Below are 24,140 nucleotides of genomic sequence, written 5' to 3' on the forward strand. Positions count from 1 at the left end.
TCTTACCTACTACAAGCTGAACAGTGGAGGTTTTTGACAATGTAGGCATGAAGCATTTGTATCCTCCCTCATCAGAGACTTTAACTTTGGAGAGTTTCAGTGAGATGTTTCCCTTCTCCAGCTCATCGATGAACATTGATGTTCTTCCACTGAAGGACGGATGTTTTTTAGTCTTCAGTTCTTGGCCGTGATGCCACACCAGGACAAATCTGGGGTTCAGGTCAGGTCTCGCCCACTCCACAGTGATGTCAAAAGCATTCATGACGGGGTCCAGGTGACATGGCAGAATAACGTCTTCACCCACCAATGAAACTACTGGCTGAGATGGAACGATCACCTCAGACTGAGCTGCAAACAAACAGGGATTCATTTTTTATTCCTACAGCTCAGCAAATGTGAGCCATATGGTGTCATTAGAATCACAAACTTAAACTTCAGTAATTTAACTAACTCTTCATGTCAACATGAACCACACTGTTTGTAATGTTTGCAACTTACCTCTACATGAGTTCATCAGGGCGAGGAAGACAACAGTGTAGAACACCAGGTCAGTGAAGGCACCATGCTGATAGTGAAGGGACCGTCTGTTGGAAACGTGAATCATCCTGGAGTTCTGAAAAGTAAAATACAGCATGATAAAACATTAAAAAAGACGATACTGAGGAGCACTTAAAAAGCCTCTTGCAGGTCAGAGACCACAGTTAATCAAACTGTAGGTAAATAAATGAACGTCAGTATGGGGTGATGGTGACCTCAAAGCCCTCAAGTTAATTTATTAGAATGGTTTATAAACATGATTTTGAAGGGTTGACTTGTTTGGGTTGTCAGAACAGAAATCTGTTTCTGGGTCTCTGAGACTCCACATGTGTTTTAATCATCGTTCTGAAAATCTGTGATGTGATTCTTTATACTTTATTTCAGACCCATACATCCATATCATTATAAAAAATCACAAGAAATATAAATACAGGACATTACAAAGGGATACAATCATTGCATTTCACAGTGAATTTCTACATGAGGAAAAAATTCCACTCGCACTAATCCGAATCAATAACCCTTAATTAGTTACTAGTGAGTATTTTTAACTGCTCAGTTTGTAAAAAGTTGTTTATAATTCATATTAGAGGAACAAATAAACTGGACACTGAGCGTACATTCAGTTAAATATCATCAACGCACACATTTCTGCTTTAAAGGCTTTACATGCGATTTTTCACACTTAAATAGAAATCAAGTATATCCTCTGAAAATAACTCTGTGAGTCATGACTGTCTACAATGGGTGTAACACCCGAGTCCCACTGTCTGTGATACTTTCAGAGTCCTATCTTCAGTTTGTTTACATCGCCAGGCCAGCTGGCCGGCTCATCCCCTCGAGTATAAAAGTTGTTTGATTGAGGGACTAGAGAAAAGAAGAATAGCATACTGTACTCACTGCTTAACTGTGTTTCTAGATCACGCTCATTTCAGGTAAATTTACATGCAGTGTGAAGATACGAGCATAATAAAGATCGCTAGCAGTAGCATGCTAACACAACAATGCAGCGCAAGTTGTTTTTTGGTTTCATGCTGGTGCTCAAGGGTGACATCTGCTGGATCAAAAAATCATATATAAAGTCTTTAAACATTTCCATTCATAAAACAGCTGATTACTTGAACATATAATCCTTGATTATTTATTCATCATTATGTATGTTTTGTTTTTGTCAATGGGGTAGAAAAGAAAATGTTTATCTGAAAAGATAAATCTTTGTAAAGATTGGCCTTTAATTAAAAAAACGTTGAGATTAAAATCCTCTCGTCCTTTTTTCACGACACAAGAGAGATGTGTTGTTAAAAAAGTAACTAAGTAACTTTTACTTAAAGTACATTTTTAAACTGGTATTTTTACTTGTACTTAAGTAAAATGTTATCAAAGTAACAGTACTTTTACTTAAGTAGAATATACTAGTACTCTTTACACCTCTGGTGTTAAGACAGCAAAATAGAGCAGAATCACATCAGCTTCAGAGTAAGAGAGAGAGAGAGAGAGAGGGAGGGGGAGCGATAAGTTCCACTGTCCCTACATGCATCAAAACTGAAGTTTCTCCTGGCTCCGTTTTAAAAATGTTAATGTACAGCTGCTTGCTGCCGATTCTGTGCTGAACTCCAATAAATAACAGAATATCTGTTAATGTAGGCCTACAGCTGCTTGCTGATGTTTCAGTACTAGTAACTATAACGGAATATCGAGTGGAACTTTTCAAAACGTGAGGCGTACTCCTGTTGTTGTTTATGTCTGTGTACGTTCGAGCATAAACTAATTAATTTAGAGGGGAAAACACATTTGATATAAATACAACTCAATAGATACAAGACAGATAAAATAAGAGTATGATCAAAATAAAATGTTGTTTTATGCTGAACGGGTGTTTTTTTTATAATGTGGATTTTCTTTGTGTACCACCACAGGGAGTCCTGTGTACTACCATAGTTTGAGAACCACTGATTTAAAGAGACACACACACCAAATGGAGCGTTCTGAGAGAGCTGGTTTATACAGGGTCACAAACCTCCTCTGGTGCTTGATAAAGTGAATTTAACAACTTTCATACATAAACGGACAGTTTGTCATTAGGTAGACTTAAATGTTTTATATAAAGACCGTTTTAAATTAAGAAGGCTCAGCAGGAAGTTCACCACTGTTAAAGTTTGTCCCGGTTACCGACGGAGTAAAAGACTAAAGTCAAAACCAGCTGCTGGTTATATGCATTTTAACTTAATTCCATAAATACATCGTGGGAGCATCTGTCCCTAAGAAAACAGAAAGTCTAGTCTGCGTGTTTAATCTTTAAACAAAGAGAAATTGTTTTTCAGCGTGTTATAAACCTAAAATGAACACATTAATTCAAACATATTCATACCTGTTGGATCGTTGTGGAAGTCTACCGAGGACTCTGATGGGTCAAAGTCCGATAAAAAGAGATAAGCAGATCCTCAGATCACCTGTAATAAAAAGGTGTGTTCAAGTTTCATCGGCTTTATGAGCTTCAGTGGACGTGACCGTTCATACCGTTCAATGAAGGATTGTGGTGGCTATTTGTCCAAAACAACAAAAAAAACAACTAAATAAACTAATATCAAAAATAATGAAATGACCACTGATACACCATGGGGAATGTAATGTACACAGGCAAAAGAAATCCAACGTCCATGCAGGAGCTGCGGTATTTTGCTGGTTTATTTGATGAAAACAAACAAAAGAACAAAGAAAATCGTGGCTCCCGCTGCCTCTCTTGACCTGATAAAAAACAATATAGGCCCACCCAGGTGCATGCTGGCCCTCTACCTGCCGCTTACTTAAATAATCTCCGGTGCCCACAGTATTACCCAAATACCTAACAAAATACTAATACAAAACTAAATTTACTAAACAAATAACTAGCAAAAAAGAAAACGTGTAGAATAATTAAATAAACAACACCACCCAAATATTAGTTTTACTAAATACAAAAACTAATTCTAACCCCAATTAAATACCTCCAACAAGGATTAAAGGCTTCAGAACTTCAGTAAAGTTAGAAAGATATTCACAGCTTCAGCTTTCACTCACAGTAATGTAGACTGCTGGTGTTATGTCGAGAAATGCACCCCTCGCGGAAGTGTCAGAAAACGGTCTCATATTTCTGCGGGCAGATCTGTGACGACAAAGTAGACTATGTGCAGTTTACACTTGATAAACGTAAAGTGTCCTTATTGTTCTGACCTGCAAACAGTGTTTGACTCTAATGTGTTTGTAGAGGAAATTTAAAGATGGATGTAAAATCCATCAGTGTAGAAATTGTGTCCTGAAAGGTGCGCATGCAATTCTCTCCATAACACCTGTTGGGTGCCCAACCTTTTTTGAACCAAGATCTACTTTTGAAGTTGCCAGTCTGCCGAGATCTACCAGTCCACATAGTGAGCCGTAGCCTTTACCGACAGCCTACAAACGCATTTAATACGCACACAACAAACAGAGAATAATCTCAGATGTAATAAATGACAGTTCTGTGAGTAGTAAAAAATAATACAATATCGACATACTTTTTTTTTAAACTCTTATTTTAGGGTACATTTTAATATTACGTTTGTATTTATATCACATATAATTTAGTTTGCAACAAACAACTTTAATCTGTGTGGAGATGTTCACAGACGACAGCAGGCTGCTGTGAGATGATGTTGCTTTTGTTAAATTAGCTGCAGACACCGTTTGACCGGATCACGTGTGTTCCCGCCTCGGTCCGTACGGATCACGGATCAACTGTGTGGTTGGCGCTCCAGTGCAAGTGTGTGTGTGTGTGTGTGTGTGTGTGTGTGTGCGTGCGTGCGTGCGTGCGTGCGTGCGTGTGCGTGTGCGTGTGCGTGTGCGTGTGTGTGTGTGTCTGTGTGTGTGTGTGTGTGTGTGTGTGTGTGTGTGTGTGTGTGTGTGTGTGTGTGTGTGCGTTAACGCTGTATGTTGGTGTGTCTCAGCGTGCTCACAGTCATGACAGCAGAGTGGAGCAGAGAAAAGTAGCTGCAGCTTCATCAAATGCGCTTAATACTCAGAGCATAGTTTCTATTTATGACTTTTTGATAAAACATTTACCCGGTTTTACCTGCACGTCCTTGCGCGTGCCTGCACTCTCTCTTAGGCGCTCTCTCTCTCTCTCTCTCTCTCTCTCTCTCTCTCTCTCTCTCTCATGCACGCAGCAATTTCATGAATAAATGAAAAATACACAGGTAGGAAGTATACTTGGGCTCCCCACTCAGGTATCGTCTCTGTGTGGGAAACACTGCAATGAGATGAAATTGAAATCACGTTTCTATTTTACAATTTTATTTTATATTGACTAAACATCTCGCGATCGACTGAGAATCAGTCAGCGATCTACCTGTCGAGAGAGAGAGAGAGAGAGAGAGAGAGAGAGAGAGAGAGGGAGAGAGAGACAGAGCGAGAGAGAGAGAGAGACAGAGGACGAGATAGAAACCTTTTTTCCTGCTGCAGCTGAGAGTATGACTGTGTTTAGGCACTCTGTCAGTGTTACAGCTGCAGAATGAGAGATGTTTGAGGGTTCATATCCAGACAGAAAAAATAACTCAGTCCCTTCTGAATTTTGCAAAATATGTACATAAGAGTATGTGTGTTTGTCTTTGTGATCGTAAGTGTTTTTGTTCAATTAGTGAACAATTATTGAGGGATCACTTTGACATGCTTTTATTCTCTCTATCCAGACAGAAAGCTGCAGATGATGAACAGGAGAAGAGAGAGAGAGAGAGAGAGAGAGAGAGAGAGAGAGAGAGAGAGAGAGAGAGAGAGAGAGAGAGAGAGATCAGCAGAGGACGAGATAGAAACCTTGCAGACACTACTGATTAAACTGAAATGTGTGAGATTGTTGGAAAACATTTTGTCATATAACAACAAACTAATGGTAAAATAGATGCATTTAATTTTTATCATAATCCAATCATAACATTCTTTGGGGGGGCTTTAATGTAGAGATAGGACAGTGGATAGAGTCAGAAATCAGGGAGAGTGAGTAGGGAATGACATGCGGGAAAGGAGCTACAGGCTGGATTCGAACCCGGGCCGCCCGCTTTGAGGCCACTGCTCCACCAGGGCCCCAATCATAACAGTTTTAATAGTGTGAGAACAGGAAGTTCTTAAGTGTTTAAAAACAAGTATCCCCTAAATATCTTTGTTGTTTAACAATGTGGTCTCAAGTACTGTAGGTGTTATTACCTGTTTTCGCCACAAGATGGAGTGTACTACTTTGTGAGTCAAACAGTAAAGTCACATTGAAGCTAGATGTGCTGAGAAATGAAGATGTGCGGAAGCTTGTTGCCAACAATGTGCTCTTCTGTTTGTGTACATTTACAGTTTCTGAGCTCTACATTAAACATATAAAAGACACTGAGAGTCATTTCTTCAAGTGTGCAACAATAGCTGGTGTGCATCATGTGTGAGGTTCACATCACAGATATTCTCAGGGATTAAAACATTGATTTGGATGTAAATAAGGAGACCACTCTGGATACAATAACGTCAAACTATAGGTATCAAGAAATTCCTTCTCAAAAAGCCCCACTGTCTCCTCTTTACTCTCGTCTCCATCATTTGTTTCTCGTCCCTGTTCCTGCTCTTGGTTTGGTTTGTCATCCTCAGGTTTTCTTTTTTTCATCTCTGACTGAAGCTTCTCTTTGCTCTCTCTATCTGCCTTCAGTTTGATTTCTTCTCTCCGGTTCTCCTGTTGCTTCTTCCATCCTGTTGATCCAGATCCTCCTTTATTTGTTTGCTCCTCCCTATAATCCATCTTTGGTCTCTCTTTCTCAGTTTTTGTCTCTTTCTCGTCTTCATCACTCACTGCCTCTTGCTGTGTCTCTTCCCTCTCCATCTTCTGATCAGTGTTGATGTGTTTTATTTGTATTGAAAGTCCTGAATCGTCTGTAACTGGTTTCACTGTCTCCTGTTCACTCTCGTCTCCATCATTTGTTTCTCGTCTTTGTCTTTGTCCCTGTTCTTGGTTTGTTTCTTCTTCTTTTAGAATCACAGGTAGATCTGTTTCCTTCATTTCACGTTTTCCTGCTGCAGAGACGATGTCTTTTACTGGCTCTGTCACAAGCTCATCTTCAGTCTCACTCTTTTCTCCTGTAGTGTCAGCATTATTCTCTTCTTCTTTAACTGAAATGAGTGGAAGGTTTTCTTCTTTTTCATTCACAACCTGAAATCCTGTTTCATCACTTTTAGATGTGACTGGTTTTTCTTCCTCAGAGTGTTCACTTCCATCCTCACGTCTCCTCTTCTTGTTTTCTGTGAAGACACAAAAGATGGAACAACTGGTGAAGTTTGTGAATAAAAGCTGACCTCATCATAAATGGATGTATGCAAATGAAACTAAAACTAAATGCTAATCACTTCTTGAACTCTAATCTCATCAATACATCATCAAACGTCTGCATGACTTCATAAAACCTTTAGGAGTCTTACAATCAGAAGACTGACAGTTTGTCACTTACTGAATTTCTTTTGTCTCCATTTCCACACAACAAAGATGATCACAGGAATGAACAGCAAAGCAGCACAGCCAATCACAGCGCCGATAACAACATGAGTACGAGGAGTACTGGAGGGACTGGGAGTAGGGACCACAAAGAAATGATCTGAAATAGAAGAAAATATTGTTTGTATTTACTGTTCAGCTCATTGATCACATAAATAATGAATGACTTATATTTACCTGGAATAGTGAGGTGCTTCTCTCTGGTCTGGTTGATCTTGCTCTGTGTGACTCTACAGGTGAACTTTCTCCCATGTCTCTTCTCCACAGTCACTCTGCTGCTGACAGTGTAGAGACCATCAGGACCTCTGACTGTCTCAGTGGGTTCAGCAGAGAGGAGGTTTCCCTCGCCGTCCAGCCAAAACATCTCTGGCTCTGGATACCAGTCTGCAGACTCACACTCTAACAACACTCCATTGTTGTTTTTGGTCATCTGAACAACAGGTGAGGAGACAGAACCTACAGAGGAGAGATTTCTTACATCATCATAAGGTCTCTATTAAAGGTCACACATTATGCCAAACACACTTCACCATGTTCCTCTAACTCTAACATGTGTCTCTAGCCTGTCTACAAACCCCCAATAATGAGAAAAGTCCATCCTCTCCATCTTTTGCCTGTTCCACTTTTTAGAAAATGTGTGCTCAAACAGGCCGTTTGGAGATTTTCCCTTCATGACATCACAAAGGGCAGTAACCCCTCCCCCAGGTGGGTGACACTCCCACAGCTAGGTGTTTGTTCTGCCCTCTGAGTCTGCCTTATCACCGTAAACAATAGGACATGGAGCGAGAAAGACCGAGTACACCCGAGCCCTTCCAGAGAGGGGGCGTGGTCAGACACAGCTCATTTACATTTAAAGGTACAGACACATGGTACGTTGCATTTGATCTGGGAAGTCGGAAATGTGGATTTGCCAGTCTGATATGTCATCAGGAACGCCCCTCTGAAGTCAGAATTCCAACCAGGAAACTCAGAGAACCTTCAGTAGGCCGAGTTAAATCCAACATGGCTGCTACGTGCATCAACAGTAACGTTTAAGCTGTTTAAAGGGGCTATATGTAACAAAATACTGCGCTTGTAGCATAGACTGTAAATATTACTGGACGAACCCTGACCCGTCTGTTACATAGGCAGAAAATGAGTCCAATCGACGGCCACATCCATATTGGATTTGCAGTCTCAACCTAACTTCGGATCAACCTAGCAACAGCAGTAAGGCGGGACCGGCGGGACTTAACTCCGCCCATTCAGCTCGACGTTAGCAGTCCACTTCACAGCATAGCTAACAGCTAGGCTGCTATCATCAACTACTCCTGCTCGTCCTGAGAAAACTCTACAAACAGTAAGTTAACATTTAACTTTTCTACAACACAGTTAAAACTAATTATATTCAACCCAAATATTTAATTAAAGTCTTAAAACTACACTTTTTTAAATATACAACTATGGTTATTAGTTATTTGTCAGAACAGTTAGTCTTTGTCAGTGTTAGCAGAGAAATACATTAACAAAGTTTTATCCATAGACTGTAAATAAATATGAGACATCCAGAAGAAATCAATATTACAAAGCATACAGTTCATGTTACTGTTCTGACAAAAAGAGGAATGTCTGTGTCTTATATTTACTGATGTCAACAGCGATGAGGTGAACATGACAATTGAAAAATAATTATTTAGTATTTATTATAAGACATTTGTTTTCTATAGAACCCCGTGAAGTCATGGAGTCTGTGGACAGTGTCAGCTTCACACCAAAAACTTTAAGTATTAGAAAAAATAGTGTTTAAGACTGGCATCTATTATGATGAGTTGCAGCTACCTTGTTCAATATTATTCCTGCAGATGTGGCTCATAACAAAAAAACACCCTGAGCTGTCACATGTAGTTAACTGTACATTTTGTCTTGTCTGAGGTATTAATTGAACACCTTTGTATTTCTCCTATAGACACAGTGTGGATTACTGGTGACTGGTCCGTCGAGGTGCCCAGAGAGCTGCAGAGACAGAGGAAGAAACCTGAGCCTCAACAACATCTGTATTTGTTGGTTCTTCTGAGGTGGACTTCAGTTGCTTCTCTTCAACAACTCGCTGCGAGGGAGGTCTCCCCCGGATGGCCTGAGTGATGTCACCCACAGGCTGAGAGCTGGAGCTGAGGCGTGTTTTAAACCTCTTGACAAACCGTTACACCGCACCCGCCTGTCAAGCTGGTCAGCTACACGCCTTATTGTAAATAACTCTTATTCTTCATCAAATCAAAACTGATGAGTCATCAAAACATTCACCCCCCATACAGTGTGTGTCCATCGAGACATGAGCTAATCACACCTATTTGTTTGTTTTGTACCAGGCTGTAAACATGTTAATCTCTGCTGTAAAAACAGATTTTTTTTAATGTTGTTTTTCAGATTAATTAAATATTTCTATATAAATGCACTCCTTTATGTCTACTTATGAGTATACATTTCAGATTTGAAATGACAAGACTAAAATGTGCATTAATGCTCAACTCAATAGCTTAGGGAAGGAAGTCTACTTTTACACAACTTTTTATTCTTTTGATAAATACTAATGCAGTTCATTTCTGAAAGTGGGATGGAACAGAGTCATTGCCACATTTGCCCTTAAACACAGCCCCATTCTTAAATCAAGATACATCGAGAGTAAATAAGATCAATAACTTGTGAATAAAAACACAGTTAAAAATGATTTAGAAATGTAGTCTTCCCTGATCAATATCACATAATATCAACTTCTCCCATCTAAACTGGACAAAGGGTTTTAAAATGGGAAGAAAATGGTTTGATTGCAAGTTGTTTGGAGGAGATCTAGTTTTATTTGAACAGCATGAATACAGTCTTCCAAAGTGCAAACCCTCCTCCTCCTTCTTCTGAAGTTTGTGGAGCTCCTTCATGTACTGCTGTCTTATCTGCTGGCCATCTTCTCTCAGCAGAACGTCGACTGTTGAAAAGTCATTCAGAAGAAGCTCGAGCATGTGACATGGATCCAGGAGAACATGGACTTTTAGTGAGGGGTCTTCCGGATGGCAAAGAAAGAGAGAAAATATCAGTTATTCATTAAATCATTTTGTTTGTTCTCATCTATTTTTCTGTATTCATCTGTGTGTAAGAGCACATTTATAAATTCAGCAGTGTACTACCCAGACAACAAAGGTACGGTATTCAGGTAATCAACATCTATTTAAAGTTAAGAAGATAAACATTGTCGTAATCATGCTGTTTTCAGCTCTCTCACTCACACAATGATATTCCACATCAAATTGTCTCAGATTTTGTGTGAGGAATAATTAAGCAGTTTATTGTGGATAGTACTTCATCTTAACATGAAACAAATATAATCTGAATTATTTAAATCATTAACAGGTCCCAACTCTCTGTGCTTTAGTACAGAACATACAGTAACTCATTTATTATTAACATGAGCTCAGTACATGGCTGTATTCTTCAAACTATTTCTTATACTTTATATCTATGTGCTTTATATCTTATTTTCATTCCATGTTATTTATATTTTATGTTTCTACAGCTATATTCTGTGTATGAGTTCAGTGAAAATTAATATGGTTATTAATATAGTTCTTAATGGTTACAGATGCTCTTACAAAGTGAAGTTTTTTTATTTGTTAACAGTTTGCACAAATCTTAAGACACTACATCAACCATGTAACTTTAATGTCATCCTCTATAACCTACACAGCATATGAGGTTCAGTTCAGTTTATGTTACTGACGGATAATTACTACACAAAGTTTGTTTTTTAATGTCCACATTTACGTGGAGTATAACATTCATCATAACGTCAGATAACCATATTTACAGTCTGTGGTTAACCACCGAGATGAACCTTTAGCTTCTAACATCACACAAACTCACTATTTTCAACAACAACATCTTAACAACAAACATTTCTAAACCATTGTAAATAATGTAAATAATGTAAATAATGAGCTACACAGTTAGCCGACTGGTTTACAAGCTAACGCTAAACAAGCTAGGTCCGTAAATATAAATACCGACACACAAGTATACAGTAAATATAACACTACTATATCACTTACCGAAGAAAACTGAAGCATCAACTTGTTGGATGGTCTGTTAACCGCACAGCAAGCCATGTATGTTGTCAGATATGTGTTAAACAAACTCTCCAAACGAAGTAAGAAAGAGGAGAAATCAGACGGATCAAGCTGTTAGCCTCCTGACCTCCTGACCTCCTGACCTGACAGACAGATGCAGCACGCAGAGCTGTCAATCAAATCTGACACAACCAAATATGGGCATAGTCGTTTTCCTTAATAGAATAAAATCCGATGAGTTATAAAAAAATTCACCCCCCCACAGTGTGAGGAGAAGGGGCCGTCAACTTCTCAGATATATCTCGTTTTTTGAACCAGGCTGTAAACATGTTGATTCCTGTGCTAAAAACGGGCTTTTTTGGCTGTGGGCTTATGGCACTTCCGGCGCTTCTGCAGCCAGCCTCAAGTGGAACCTCGAGGAACTGCAGTTTTTTGTACTTCCGCATAGGCTTCATTTTTCGAGACCGGAGGTTGCCCCTTGGCTTGTAGTGACACCGCATGGCTGTTAGGCGAACTGTACCAGTAACCTGTTGCTCGCTCTCCTTCGCGTGCTCGTCATATGCTCTCCTACGTACACAAACGAGCATCATCATCGGCCGCGAAACACTGGATATTTACCAGCATAATGTTTACAGAGGAGGTAAGTGGTCATACATGTGAAAGTCTGTGAAGGAGTCTGTGTGTCTGTATTCATTCTCCAAACGACAGTCTCTGCAGGCACTGGCTGAGAGCAGGAGTGTGTGATGAGTTTGTACTGTTGATCTCTGTAAGCGGAGCGGAGTGAGGAGGACATTGAGAACATACATAAAATGTCACTTCCTGGAGCTTTCGCAGAAATTTTTTTTTATTCAGGCAACACAGATGAACATCTACTTTTTCACGAGTTAACCGTTCGCTTATTAATGGACGATAAAAAACGATTGATACGTGTAAAAAGTTACATATAGCCCCTTTAAGCTTTTTGAGTAGTTTAGTCAATCACACTGATAGTATTGTGAACATGTTGTCATGTTGTTTCTGTGTGCAAACTATCACGTCATGTGTCGTTATCATCTGGACAGATAAACACTTTGAAAGCACCAATGAAAGATTTGAATGCACATATCCTTTCTAACATATTCCTCTCTCATCAGCAACAAATCCACGACCGCTGCATGAACATTTATTAAATAATCATAAAAACATGTCCTCTTACCTACTACAAGCTGAACAGTGGACATTTTTGACAATGCACGCAGGAAGCATTTGTATCCTCCCTCATCAGAGACTTTAACTTTGGAGAGTTTCAGTGAGATGTTTCCCTTCTCCAGCTCATCGATGAACACTGATGTTCTTCCACTGAAGGACGGATGTTTTATAGTCTCCAGTTCTTGGCCGTGACGCCACACCAGGACAAATCTGGGGTTCGGGTCAGGTCTCACCCACTCCACAGTCATGTCAAAAGCATTCATGACGGGGTCCAGGTGACATGGCAGAATAACGTCTTCACCCACCAATGAAACTACTGGCTGAGATGGAACGATCACCTCAGACTGAGCTGCAAACAAACAGGGATTCATTTTTTATTCCTACAGCTCAGCAAATGTGAGCCATATGGTGTCATTAGAAGCACAAACTTAAAGGGATACTTCACTTTAAGCTTTGTATCATTAGATACCTGGTAGTATTTCTGAATGGTCGTGTATCTCTCCCTCATTTTCCCCTCAGATGGGAAATCTTTGTATTTCTAAGTCTGAAAAGGAGCTTCCAGTGACGCAAAATGACGATTTTTGCGTCACTGGAAACTGTTGCGGTTAGCGGGGTGAAACTACAACGCTAGTTCCTGATATTTTCAGAGCCCGGCCACCGCGAGCCTGACCGCGGGGAGCCCGGCGGCTGGGCTCCACAACACAAGACCAGCATGTGGGCAGCAACCGTCTCGCAGCTATATTGCTATATTGCCGCCGCTGCCAGCTCAGCAACAGAGACATGATGCCTGCCTGTCGGCGGCGGTGAGGACGAGAAGCTGGGGCGGACTGGTAGTGTCGGTGCTCTCACTGTTTGCCTATGGACACAGACATAGAGTCTGTTTTCCGCCAGGAATTTCCAAGAATTCTGGAAGAAATCTCTGAATCAGTTGAGGAAACAGCTTTATGTGTTGAAGTAAATATGTCTGTAAATGTTTTTATTTCTATATTTCTACTGCTATATTGTATATTTTGGAGAAACTATCGATCGAATTTCCCTCTGGGATTAACAAAGTATTTCTGATTCTGAACTAGAGGACCTTAGTGGGAGTGGCCTGCGGTGAGCCAAAAAGACACTTTCTGCTTTTTCACAGCCAAGAAGGCACCAACTTCAAAATTTATTTCACAATTCTACTAAATATATGACCCAATGTCAATACAGATTCATGTTTCAACAGGTGAAGTATCACTTTAAACTTCAGTAATTTAAATAACTCTTCATGTCAACATGAACCACACTGTTTGTAATGTTTGTAACTTACCTCTACATGAGTTCATCAGGGCGAGGAAGACAACAGTGTAGAACAGCAGGTCAGTGAAGGCACCATGCTGATAGTGAAGGGACCGTGTGTTGGAAACGTAAATCATCCTGGAGCTGTGAAAAGTAAAATACAGCATGATAAAACATTAAAAAAGACGATACTGAGGAGCACTTAAAAAGCCTCTTGCAGGTCGGAGACCACAGTTAATCAAACTGTAGGTAAATAAATGAACGTCAGTATGGGGTGATGGTGACCTCAAAGCCCTCAAGTTGATTTATTAGAATGGTTTATAAACATGATTTTGAAGGGTTGACTTGTTTGGGTTGTCAGAACAGAAATCTGTTTCTGGGTCTCTGAGACTCCACATGTGTTTTAATCATCGTTCTCAAAATCTGTGATGTGATACGACCTCGTGTGCAAAACTTACCTCTGTGAATTTCTACATTTTCTTATCAAATCATAAACAAGAACATTTGAATTAGTCTTGTTGCACTTGTAAAAAGTTTGTTCAAACCAGCTTTAGAAATAAATTCCACTTGCACTATTCCGAATCAATAACCCTTAATTAGCTACTAGTGAGTATTTTTAACTGCTCAGCTTGTAAGAAGTTGTTTATAATTCATATTAGTGGAACAAATAAACTGGACACTGAGCGTACATTCAGTTAAATATCATTAACGGACACATTTCTGCTTTAATAATCATATTTTATCAAAGTTTATCTGCAGAACAGCTCAGAGAAGCAAAAAAGCCGTGATAAACATCCACTGCACTCACTGAAGGTCTTTGTGCTATTTCTTCTTTTTATTTACTAACAAGAACACATGCAGTGACCATTGCTTCATATATTAAAGGAAAAGAAAAATCCAGTTTGACAGTATTTGTGGACATTTATTTGGGTAACCTGAGTGTCTACAGACCCACAAAATTTGAGATAAATCCATCCAGTCCTTTGTTTGTGGTCTGCATAAGTTTTACAACACAGAGAAAAATGCTGTGTTTCAATTATGCTCTCTTTGTGATGTCACAGTGGGATTCTGGTAAAAAAAAAAAAAATCCCCTCTCCTCCCCTGGTATCTCCGCCCATGGACTCCACCCCCAGCCGAGAGCAAAACTTTTAGGCAGGTCCGCCATTATTATTCTCGCTACAGAGGAGTGATGTCTACGGGGAAAACTCGGGGGGGGGGGGGGTGTAATGTTGATGACAGCTTTAAGTGAAGCAACAACGCCATCTATTGGGCGTCACATATATAGAGCAGTCATGGTTAGTTAGGCACTGTTTGTGAATGTAACCGGCAGTCTCTGGATTAAAAGCATATGCATTGCTACGTCGTTGTCCGCCTGTTTCATCTCGGGGTTTTACAAACATTACATTGGCGACGAGGAGTAAAGGAAAAGACGCAAAGAGGCATTTTTCTGTGAAAGAAAAGTAAACTGGACAGACGGAGACCAAGTTGATAGCGACCACGAAGCTAAAGCAGAACAACGTGACTGTACAACTTGGATAAAAACTAGCAAGCATGGCTGCCGCAGCACACGCAACTCTACCACTTTTCGACACAGAAACGGATCCTGGATCTATTGGACCACGGTGGAACAAATGGGTGCAAAGGTTTGAGAATTATGTGACTGCTATGAACATTACTGGAGATGCAAGAATTAAAGCATTGCTGTTGCATATCGCAGGAGAACGTGTGCACGACATATATGACACGTTAGCAGCACAGGATGATAAATATGCAGACATGCAGGAGAAGCTAACTGGCTATTTCTCTCCCAAGAAGAACGCACAGTACCAAGTCTATATGTTTAGAAAAGCCATGCAAGAACCAGGAGAATGTCTGGACAATTATCACACTAGACTGAAGATGCTGGCTAAGAATTGTGAGTTTGCAGATACTACGGTGGAGATAAAAACTCAAATAATACAGTGCTGTACGTCATCTAGGCTGCGGAGGAAGGCACTGAGGGAACCAAATATGACTTTGGATCAGCTCCTTGATCACGCAAGGACACTTGAACTGTCGGAAATGCAAGCGAGTGGCATGGAAAAACACACAGCAGCTACGCCTTCAGTGAATGCAGTTAACAGGAAACCCGTGGATAAGCACTATCCAAACAATAGAAAGTGGCCTGAAAAACAGCATCTCACTCACAACAACCGCTGCAGGAACTGTGGAGGCAAATATCCTCATGATGGTGAGTGTCCTGCTAAAAACAAAGAATGTAGAGCCTGTGGAAAATTAAACCATTTCGCTAAACAATGTCGCTCAACATCCAAAGACAGTATTAAAAGATACACTGTTAAACAACACTCCAGAAAAGTCCACCACATAACAAAAGCTGCAGATAATGAAACACAACATGACTCCTCAAGCAGTGATGATAAATATGTGTTCACAGTTAGTGATGACAATACATCGGACTTGCCACAGACGCAAATCAAGCTGAATGACCGTGATGTGCAAGTGCTAATCGATTCAGGAGCCTCAGCTAATTGTATTAGTGAAGTGAGTTTTGAGACACTAATGCCACGCCCACAGCTCAATCACAGTGCGACCAAGATTTACCCCTTCCGCTCCAATGTTCCTTTGCCTGTCAGTGGTGCATTCAAGTGCAGCGTGGAAAAGGGACAGAAAAAAACAAGGTGCACATTCTATGTCATTAAAGGTGACTGTTTTAATGTACTTAGCTATAAAACATCGAAAACACTTGGTCTGATTAAAATAGTCACTGCAGTATCATCCACACCACAGCATAGCACAGCTGCTGATGAGCTGGTGGCAAACAATCCAGAACTGTTCCATGGTATTGGAAAGTTACAAGATTTTCAGGTGAAACTACATATAAATCCTGACATCAAACCCACATGTCAACCTCATCGACGAGTGCCATTCCATATCCGCCAGAAGGTTGAGGATGAGCTTCGGAAGCTGGAGGCAGATGGTATCATTGAAGAGGTCACTGGCCCGACGCCATGGGTCTCGCCCATTGTTGCAGCTCCTAAGTAAGGATCTGTGTTGACATGCGGCAAGCTAATACGGCCATAGAAAGAGAACGTCACATCACTCCCACCATGGATGACGTGATACATGAGTTAAATGGAGCTACGGTGTTCTCTAAACTGGACCTGAGAGCTGGATATCACCAACTAGAGCTGCATCCAGACAGTAGGTACATAACTACATTCACGACTCACCTTGGATTGAGGCGCTACAAAAGGCTTAGTTTTGGCATATCTTCCGCTGCTGAGGTGTTTCAAAACACCATATGTCAAACACTACAAGGTCTCTCTGGCGTCAAGAACCTCAGTGATGACATCATAGTCTACGGCGCTTCTCAGAAGGAACATGACGACAACCTAAGAGCGCTGTTCCAAAGACTCAAAGAAAGCGGTCTCACACTTAACCGTGAAAAATGTGAGTTCAACAAATCCAGGCTTCAATTCTTCGGTTTTGTTTTCTCAGCACAAGGTGTTTCAGCTGACCCCAAGAAGGTCGCTGCAGTTCAACACGCTGCAGAACCACAGACTGTCAGTGAAGTCAAGAGCCTGCTGGGCATGGCCAATTATTGCTCCAGGTTTATAAAAGACTTTGCCTCTATCTCTGAGCCCCTTCGCAAGATAACCAGAAAGGACCTGCCCTGGGAATGGGGTCCAGAACAGCAAGCTGCATTTCAAGCATTAAAGAACGGTCTAACAAGTGACACAGTTATGTCATACTTTGACCCAAGCAAAGAGACTGAGTTAGTTGTGGATGCTAGCCCTGTCGGACTGGGTGCTATTCTCAGTCAAAAGGATGAAAAAGGAGAAAAGCATATAATAGCGTATGCTAGTCGATCTCTCAGTGATGTGGAGAGGAGATATTCACAGACAGAGAAAGAAGCTCTGGCCATTGTGTGGAGTTGTGAACACTTCCATCTGTACATTTATGGTCATCCTGTAACTCTAGTAACTGACCACAAAGCTCTGGAGATTATATGGAACAACCCAAGATCAAAACCTCCTGCCAGAATTGAGAGATGGGGACTAAGACTTCAGCCCTACGACTTCAAGATGGAGTACAGAAAAGGAGCTGACAACCCTGCTGACTACATGTCCCGTCACCCCATCCGTTTTGACACAGCTGACAACGCACGTGCAACGAAAGTGGCAGAGGAGTATGTTAACTTCATCGTGAGTAATGCGATACCAAAAGCTATGACACTCGCTGAGATCAAAGCTGAGACTCTTAAAGACACAATCCTTCAAGAGGTCAGTGAGTGCATCAGACACAACACATGGAACAAAATGGACAAGTCACGTAATACAGACATACTAAAGCAGTTCAAACAAGTTAGCAGTGAACTATCAATATCACATGACTCAGACATCGTACTGCGGGGCGCGCGCCGCAGTCGAGGATTGTTTAGCTAAAAGCCCTAAACCGTTTCCCATTCATTCTCTATGGTAGTGCTAAACCACTACGGATGTAATATACTTTTGGCCACTACGACTTAGTGGCGCTGTCCCGAGTTTTTCTTCAGAGCGAACTGCGGTGGAGACAAGACACTATCTACTTTCTTCGAATTCTCATCACGCATTATTCACTAATCAAAGGTAAGAGACTTTGTTTGGCATAAATTTAAAACTATAGGGTCAATTTATTATTATTTATTTTCTCTGTCAGACAATATTGGTGCAATAACGTGATAAATTACACTAACAAACAAACGTTATCTATTTAATGGTCAAGTAAAGTAAACTTTTATCAGGACCATGGGTGTTACACTATCTTTCAGAGTCAAATTAAGTCTTAACTACAATATCAAATGTCATTTTGTTCCTCAATTATTTGATAGGAACTCCTCTCCTGCCCCATTTGCCCCTCTCCAAACTCATACACTTAAACTCAGGTGCTTAGGCACACACAGTTTTTTTTCCCACATCTACTGCCCCTCTCACTCCCGCCCTCTATTCTTGCTCACACATGCTGTGCTTTCCTCCTCCTGCTGCTCCCACCCCACCGTCTTACCCTTTAGTTCTCAGGTAGACTCTCAGATGTACAGACACACACACACACACACACACACACACACACACACACACACACACACTTCCTCCCCCTTAGATCCCAGAGTAGGTGAAGATCAGAAAGGTGTGAAAAACTATTGTCTTTTTAGCCTTCTGAACTTTTTAGTGAAGATCATAGAAGTTTTGCCGCTGTAAAATATTTAATTGGCCATTTCTATTTGAGTGGGATTAATATGTGATCTGAAATATTCTGGTATTTTTTTCACAAATATCTTCTCACTGTATCTGATTAAAATGAATCTAAAATTCTATTATTTTCTTTTAGGTAAAGATGCACAAGAAAGTGTTGTTCTTCCCGGGGAAAGTCTGTGTTGTGTTCCGCAAGGGACCACTCGGATTTCTCCTCTAGGAGCCGTCAAAGGAAGCCAGAAGAATTAAGGAGGACTCCACTCTGCAGGACAAGTCTGCCCCCATACGGGCTGACCTTGTTCAGCAGAATGCTCTGGCTGTGGTCCGTCGGAGAGGAGGGGATGCCTCAGACTGTACGGAGGTGCTGGGAGACTACATCCTGCAGTTTGGGAAGTATAAAGGGAAGTCTTTCAGGTGGCTTTTGGAGAATGATATAGGGTACACAATGTATCTTATTAAGAACTTGCAAAAGGAGGAAGCATCAGGTGACAGTGTGACTGCAGGGCATAGCAAGGACAGCCTACAGTCCTTTGTCAATTATTCCCTCAGTTTTGCTGAGATCCAGTCTCTCCGAACCTATGAGGCAAGTGGAGGGGTTGTTATGGCAGCCTCATTGAAGATGACCAGCTGGTTGGCTTTGGCACTCGTGCTAAGAGCACCTGGAAGGAGATTTGGGACAGCAGAGCTGATGGCTATATAGCTGATAATATAATTTTTGCTTTTAAGATTTATCCTTTCAGTCCTACAAGTTTTTAATGATTGGTGTGGGCTTTGTTTTGTGTTACAGATCTGCTTTAGTCTGGGGTGCCTCTGTCTGCTTCAGCTGCCTCTCTAAGTTCATTTTAAATGTTCACCTTTGATCTGTACTTTGTCTTGTTTGAGGCAACTGCAGAAAAAACTCTCACACATGTAGCATGTGGCAAAGTAAGGAGTGTAGCTATCTTTTCTAACTGCCGTTGTACAGCTAGAGCTGAGGGCAAGATATGACTTACCATATTTTCTTGTCTTTGTTTTCAAAGTTGTGACTTCTGCTGTAGATTAATTGTCACCCTGGCATTTACCTGGAAGTCCTACAACACAATTTGCCATGCTTTGCTGGCAATGCAAAACGATGTGGATTGCTTTTATTTAAGCTCGATGCCTTCAACTGTCATAACCATGGGCCCCACTTTGGGAATCACTGGTTTAAGAGGATGTTAAATTAACCTTGTATTTATAACTTTCACTGAATGTTCTGATGCTGCTTTTTATCTTATACCACCCTACTTCCACCCACCATCCATTATAACTTGCTTGTAAATTAAACTATTTTCATGAAAAAATTGAAATTTATTGTCTTTTTTACTGTTTGGAATTAAAATAATATAGCTTCTTTTCAACTTAAATGTGCCATTTATATACAAAACCTTCTGTCTCATATGCTTTATGGGGTCTGAATAAAAATGCTAAGATGTACTGCTGCCAGTTCACCAACATGGACATTTTAATGCGGTTTCAAACTTTTATATTACTTTTTAGAAGGTGTGCATGATTTAATCTGTACACAAAACAAGGAAATCAATGACATATTCAGATCTTAGTAAATAGTAGTAAATTAGATTTTTAAACTAAAATGATTTATACATGTACTTCAGGTACTTCACTCTCAATAAACAAGGTAACAACAAAGGGAATCTATTAAAGTCAATATTAAACAATGTGTTTCATCACAACACAATAGCCTAAATCACATCTCAGATTTGTCTCAGTGGGGATTTGAAGCAAGCATTCGAACACCTTGGAAAAAAAAAAAAGATACTTTAATCCTATTGGCTGATTTTCTGTTACAGCTATTCGCAACTTGCCCGCGCGCGGGGGACTAGAATAGTTATTCCCACTTCCCTACAAGAGAGAGTGCTACGGTTAGCCCATGAAGGACATCAGGGAATTGTTAAAACTAAAACACTACTCAGAACCAAGGTATGGTTTCCAGACATAGATCGAAAAGCAGAAACAGCAGTACGCAGTTGTCTCGCATGTCAAGTCAATACACCAGTTACACAGAATGAGCCACTAAAAATGTCAGTTCTACCAGAATCTCCATGGCACAGTGTGAGTGCAGACTTCTATGGACCGCTCCCAACGGGAGAGTATTTGATTGTTGTCATAGATGACTACACACGTTATCCAGTTGTCGAGAGTGTAAGCTCAACTTCGGCAAACACCGTCATTCCGGTCATAGACAAGGTCTTCTCAATGTTTGGGATCCCCAGAGTTGTAAAAACCGATAATGGACCGCCATTCAACAGTGATCAGTTCTCCCAGTTCGCAGACTATCTAGGATTCGAACATCGCAAGATCACACCGCTTTGGCCCCAAGCCAATGCTACGGCTGAAAGATTCATGCGGACCCTGGGGAAAGCTATCCGTGTTGCGGACACACAGAGAATGCACTGGAAACAACAACTGAACATCTTCCTACGTGAGTACCGATCCACACCTCACAGCACAACAGAGAGCTCACCCGCTGAACTGTTATTCCAACGCAAGATGTTCACGAAGATTCCTTCATTCACTCAAACACCGAGTAACAGTACAGATTCTGAAGTGAGAGCAAAGGACAACAAGGCTAAGGACAAAATGAAATCTCATGCTGACTTTCATCGTCATGCCAAACCACACACACTTACTCCAGGGGACACTGTACTTCATCGTCAGCCCAAGAAAAACAAGCTCACCACACCATACAACAACAAGCCATACACTGTGACCAATACCAAAGGCTCCATGGTTACAGCGGCTAGAGATGGGCACTGCATCGTCAGGAATTCTTCATTCTTCAAGAAGATACCACCACAGCTACTGGACATCTCAGCTGATCCTGATGACGAAGGTCGTGAATACAGTGAAGCCTCTACAACCACAACTACACCAAGATACCCCACACGACTCAGATGTCCTCCCACATACTTGAAGGACTACAAATAAACAATTGCTACTTGAAATGTGTGGAGTAGAGAGACAATGACATTGGAATACCAAAATGGACAGCTTTTGTTTATTTCTTAATTTCAATTATTCTATAGTTTAACAGTTAAAAGAGAAAAGGAAAAGAAAACTTGATTTTTCTGTTTTCAGACAGATTTGATCTATTCTGTTTTAATTTCAGATTCAAAGTGTTCTGTTATCAGGAAAGTTTTGAAGTATGTTTGAAGAGCAAGTTCAGTATAGCAACATTTGCATTATTTTGTTTCTTTGTTAAAAAGAAAAAAAAAAAAAAGAGCAATGTAATGTTGATGACAGCTTTAAGTGAAGCAACAACGCCATCTATTGGGCGTCACATATATAGAGCAGTCATGGTTAGTTAGGCACTGTTTGTGAATGTAACCGGCAGTCTCTGGATTAAAAGCATATGCATTGCTACGTCGTTGTCCGCCTGTTTCATCTCGGGGTTTTACAAACATTACAGGGGGGGTCATTGCATTTAAAGAGACACACACACCAAAACGGAGCGTTCTGAGAGAGCTGGTTTATACAGGGTCACAAACCTCCTCTGGTGCTTGATTCATGTTATATTTTGACCAAAGAACAGCACAGATGTTTCATTTAGACCACAGGGGACTGTTTGAAAAGATGGAGAAGGGGGATGATATGTCCTCTTGAAACACAAACTAGATGCCATGCATCCAGGTTTCTAGCTGTGGCTAATTTGAAACCCCTGTCCCTGGCTAAGTTTTGAGATAAATCCTCAGGAGGTGTGAGCATGAATGTCTGTATGACCCTCTCTGTATAATTATTAACAAGTTGACCTGAGTTAACAAGTTTTTGAACGTTTCACTTTCATTTGCAAAGAAAAATCAGCGATAAAGTAAATTTAACAATATTTAAACATAAACGGACAGTTTGTCATTAGGTAAACTTCATTGTTTTATATAAAGATCGTTTTAAATAATGAAGGCTCAGCAGGAAGTTCACCACCTCTCTGTCGTCACACTGTTAAAGTTTGTCCCGGTTACCGACGGAGTAAAAGACTAAAATCAAAACCAGCTGCTGGTTATAATCGGACTCGAAGGTATTTGGTTTGAATATATTGAGTCATTAAATATAAATAATATGACTATAGGTAACATGCATTTTAACTTAATTCACAAAATTAATTCAAACATATTCATACCTGTTGGATCGTTGTGGAAGTCTACCGAGGACTCTGATGGGTCAAAGTCTGATAAAAAGAGATAAGCAGATCCTCAGATCACCTGTAATAAAAAGGTGTGTTCACGTTTCATCGGCTTTATGAGCTTCAGTGGACGTGACCGTTCATACCGTTCAATAAAGGATTAAAGGCTTCAGAACTTCAGTAAAGTTAGAAAGATATTCACAGATTCAGATTTCACTCACAGTAATGTAGACTGCTGGTGTTATGTCGAGAAATGCACCCCTCGCAAACAGAAATTATTTTCAATAAATCCCATAAATGTATATGCTGTAGAGTGAAAAAGGTCATTAGGTCGGGGGTTATGTGATGCAGGCCTCGATGCCCTCTCCTCCTCTTTCCTGCTGCAGCTGAGAGTATGACTATGTTTAGGCACTCTGTCAGTGTTACAGCTGCAGAATGAGAGATGTTTGAGGGTTCATGTCCAGACAGAAAAAATAACTCAGTCCCTTCTGAATTTTGCAAAATAAGTACATAAGAGTATGTGTGTTTGTCTTTGTGATCGTAGGTGTTTTTGTTCATTTAGTGCACAATTATTAAGGGATCACGTTGACATGCTTTTATTCTCTCTATCCAGACAGAAAGCTGCAGATGATGAACAGGAGAAGAGAGAGAGAGAGAGAGAGAGAGAGAGAGAGAGAGAGAGAGAGAGAGAGAGAGAGAGAGAGACAGAGAGAGAAAGGGATCAGCAGAGGACGAGATAGAAACCATGCAGACACGACTGATCAAACTGAAATGTGTGAGATTGTTGGAAAACATTTTGTTATATAACAACAAACTAATGGTAAAATAGATGCATTATACTTTTTTTATAATAATCTAATCATAACATTTTTAATAGTGTGAGAACAGGAAGTTCTTAAGTGTTTAAAAACAAGTATCCCCTAAATATTTTTTTTGTTTAACAATGTGGTCTCAAGTACTGTAGGTGTTATTACCTATTGTCGCCACAAGATGGAGTGTACTACTTTGTGAGTCTTTCTGTGTTTATTTCTGCATTTATTTGGATGTAAATAAGGAGACCACTCTGAATACAATGATATCAAAATAGAGGTATCAAAAAAATCCTCCCCAAAAAGCCCCACAAAGTCTTCAGACCAACCACA

General features: G+C 40.4%; 1 protein-coding gene across 1 annotated transcript; it reads right to left on the bottom strand.

The window, feature by feature from the left end:
* Window positions 1–5,204: 5,204 nt before the first annotated feature.
* On the bottom strand, window positions 5,205–14,345 carry LOC110004200 (butyrophilin subfamily 3 member A2-like). The gene is made up of 5 exons (XM_065950531.1): window positions 13,643–14,345; window positions 12,350–12,691; window positions 7,241–7,519; window positions 7,020–7,163; window positions 5,205–6,813 (listed from the first exon to the last, which is right to left on the bottom strand). Exons 1-5 carry the CDS (start codon window positions 13,776–13,778, stop codon window positions 5,990–5,992), a joined length of 1,725 nt encoding a protein of 574 aa, XP_065806603.1. The 5' UTR covers window positions 13,779–14,345; the 3' UTR covers window positions 5,205–5,989.
* Between the last annotated feature and the right edge of the window lie 9,795 nt (window positions 14,346–24,140).

This window comes from Labrus bergylta, chromosome 2, assembly GCF_963930695.1.
Source record: "Labrus bergylta chromosome 2, fLabBer1.1, whole genome shotgun sequence".
NCBI lineage: Eukaryota > Metazoa > Chordata > Actinopteri > Labriformes > Labridae > Labrus > Labrus bergylta.

Coding starts and splice junctions, on each gene's coding strand:
- LOC110004200 (XM_065950531.1), bottom strand. CDS start 13,778: ATGCTGTATTTTACTTTTCACAGCTCCAGGATGATTTACGTTTCCAAC. Junction 7,520..12,349: donor CACTGTTCAGCTTGTAGTAG/GTAAGAGGACAT, acceptor TCTCCTCTGTAG/GTTCTGTCTCCTCACCTGTT. Junction 6,814..7,019: donor ATGGAGACAAAAGAAATTCA/GTAAGTGACAAA, acceptor GTGTCTTCACAG/AAAACAAGAAGAGGAGACGT.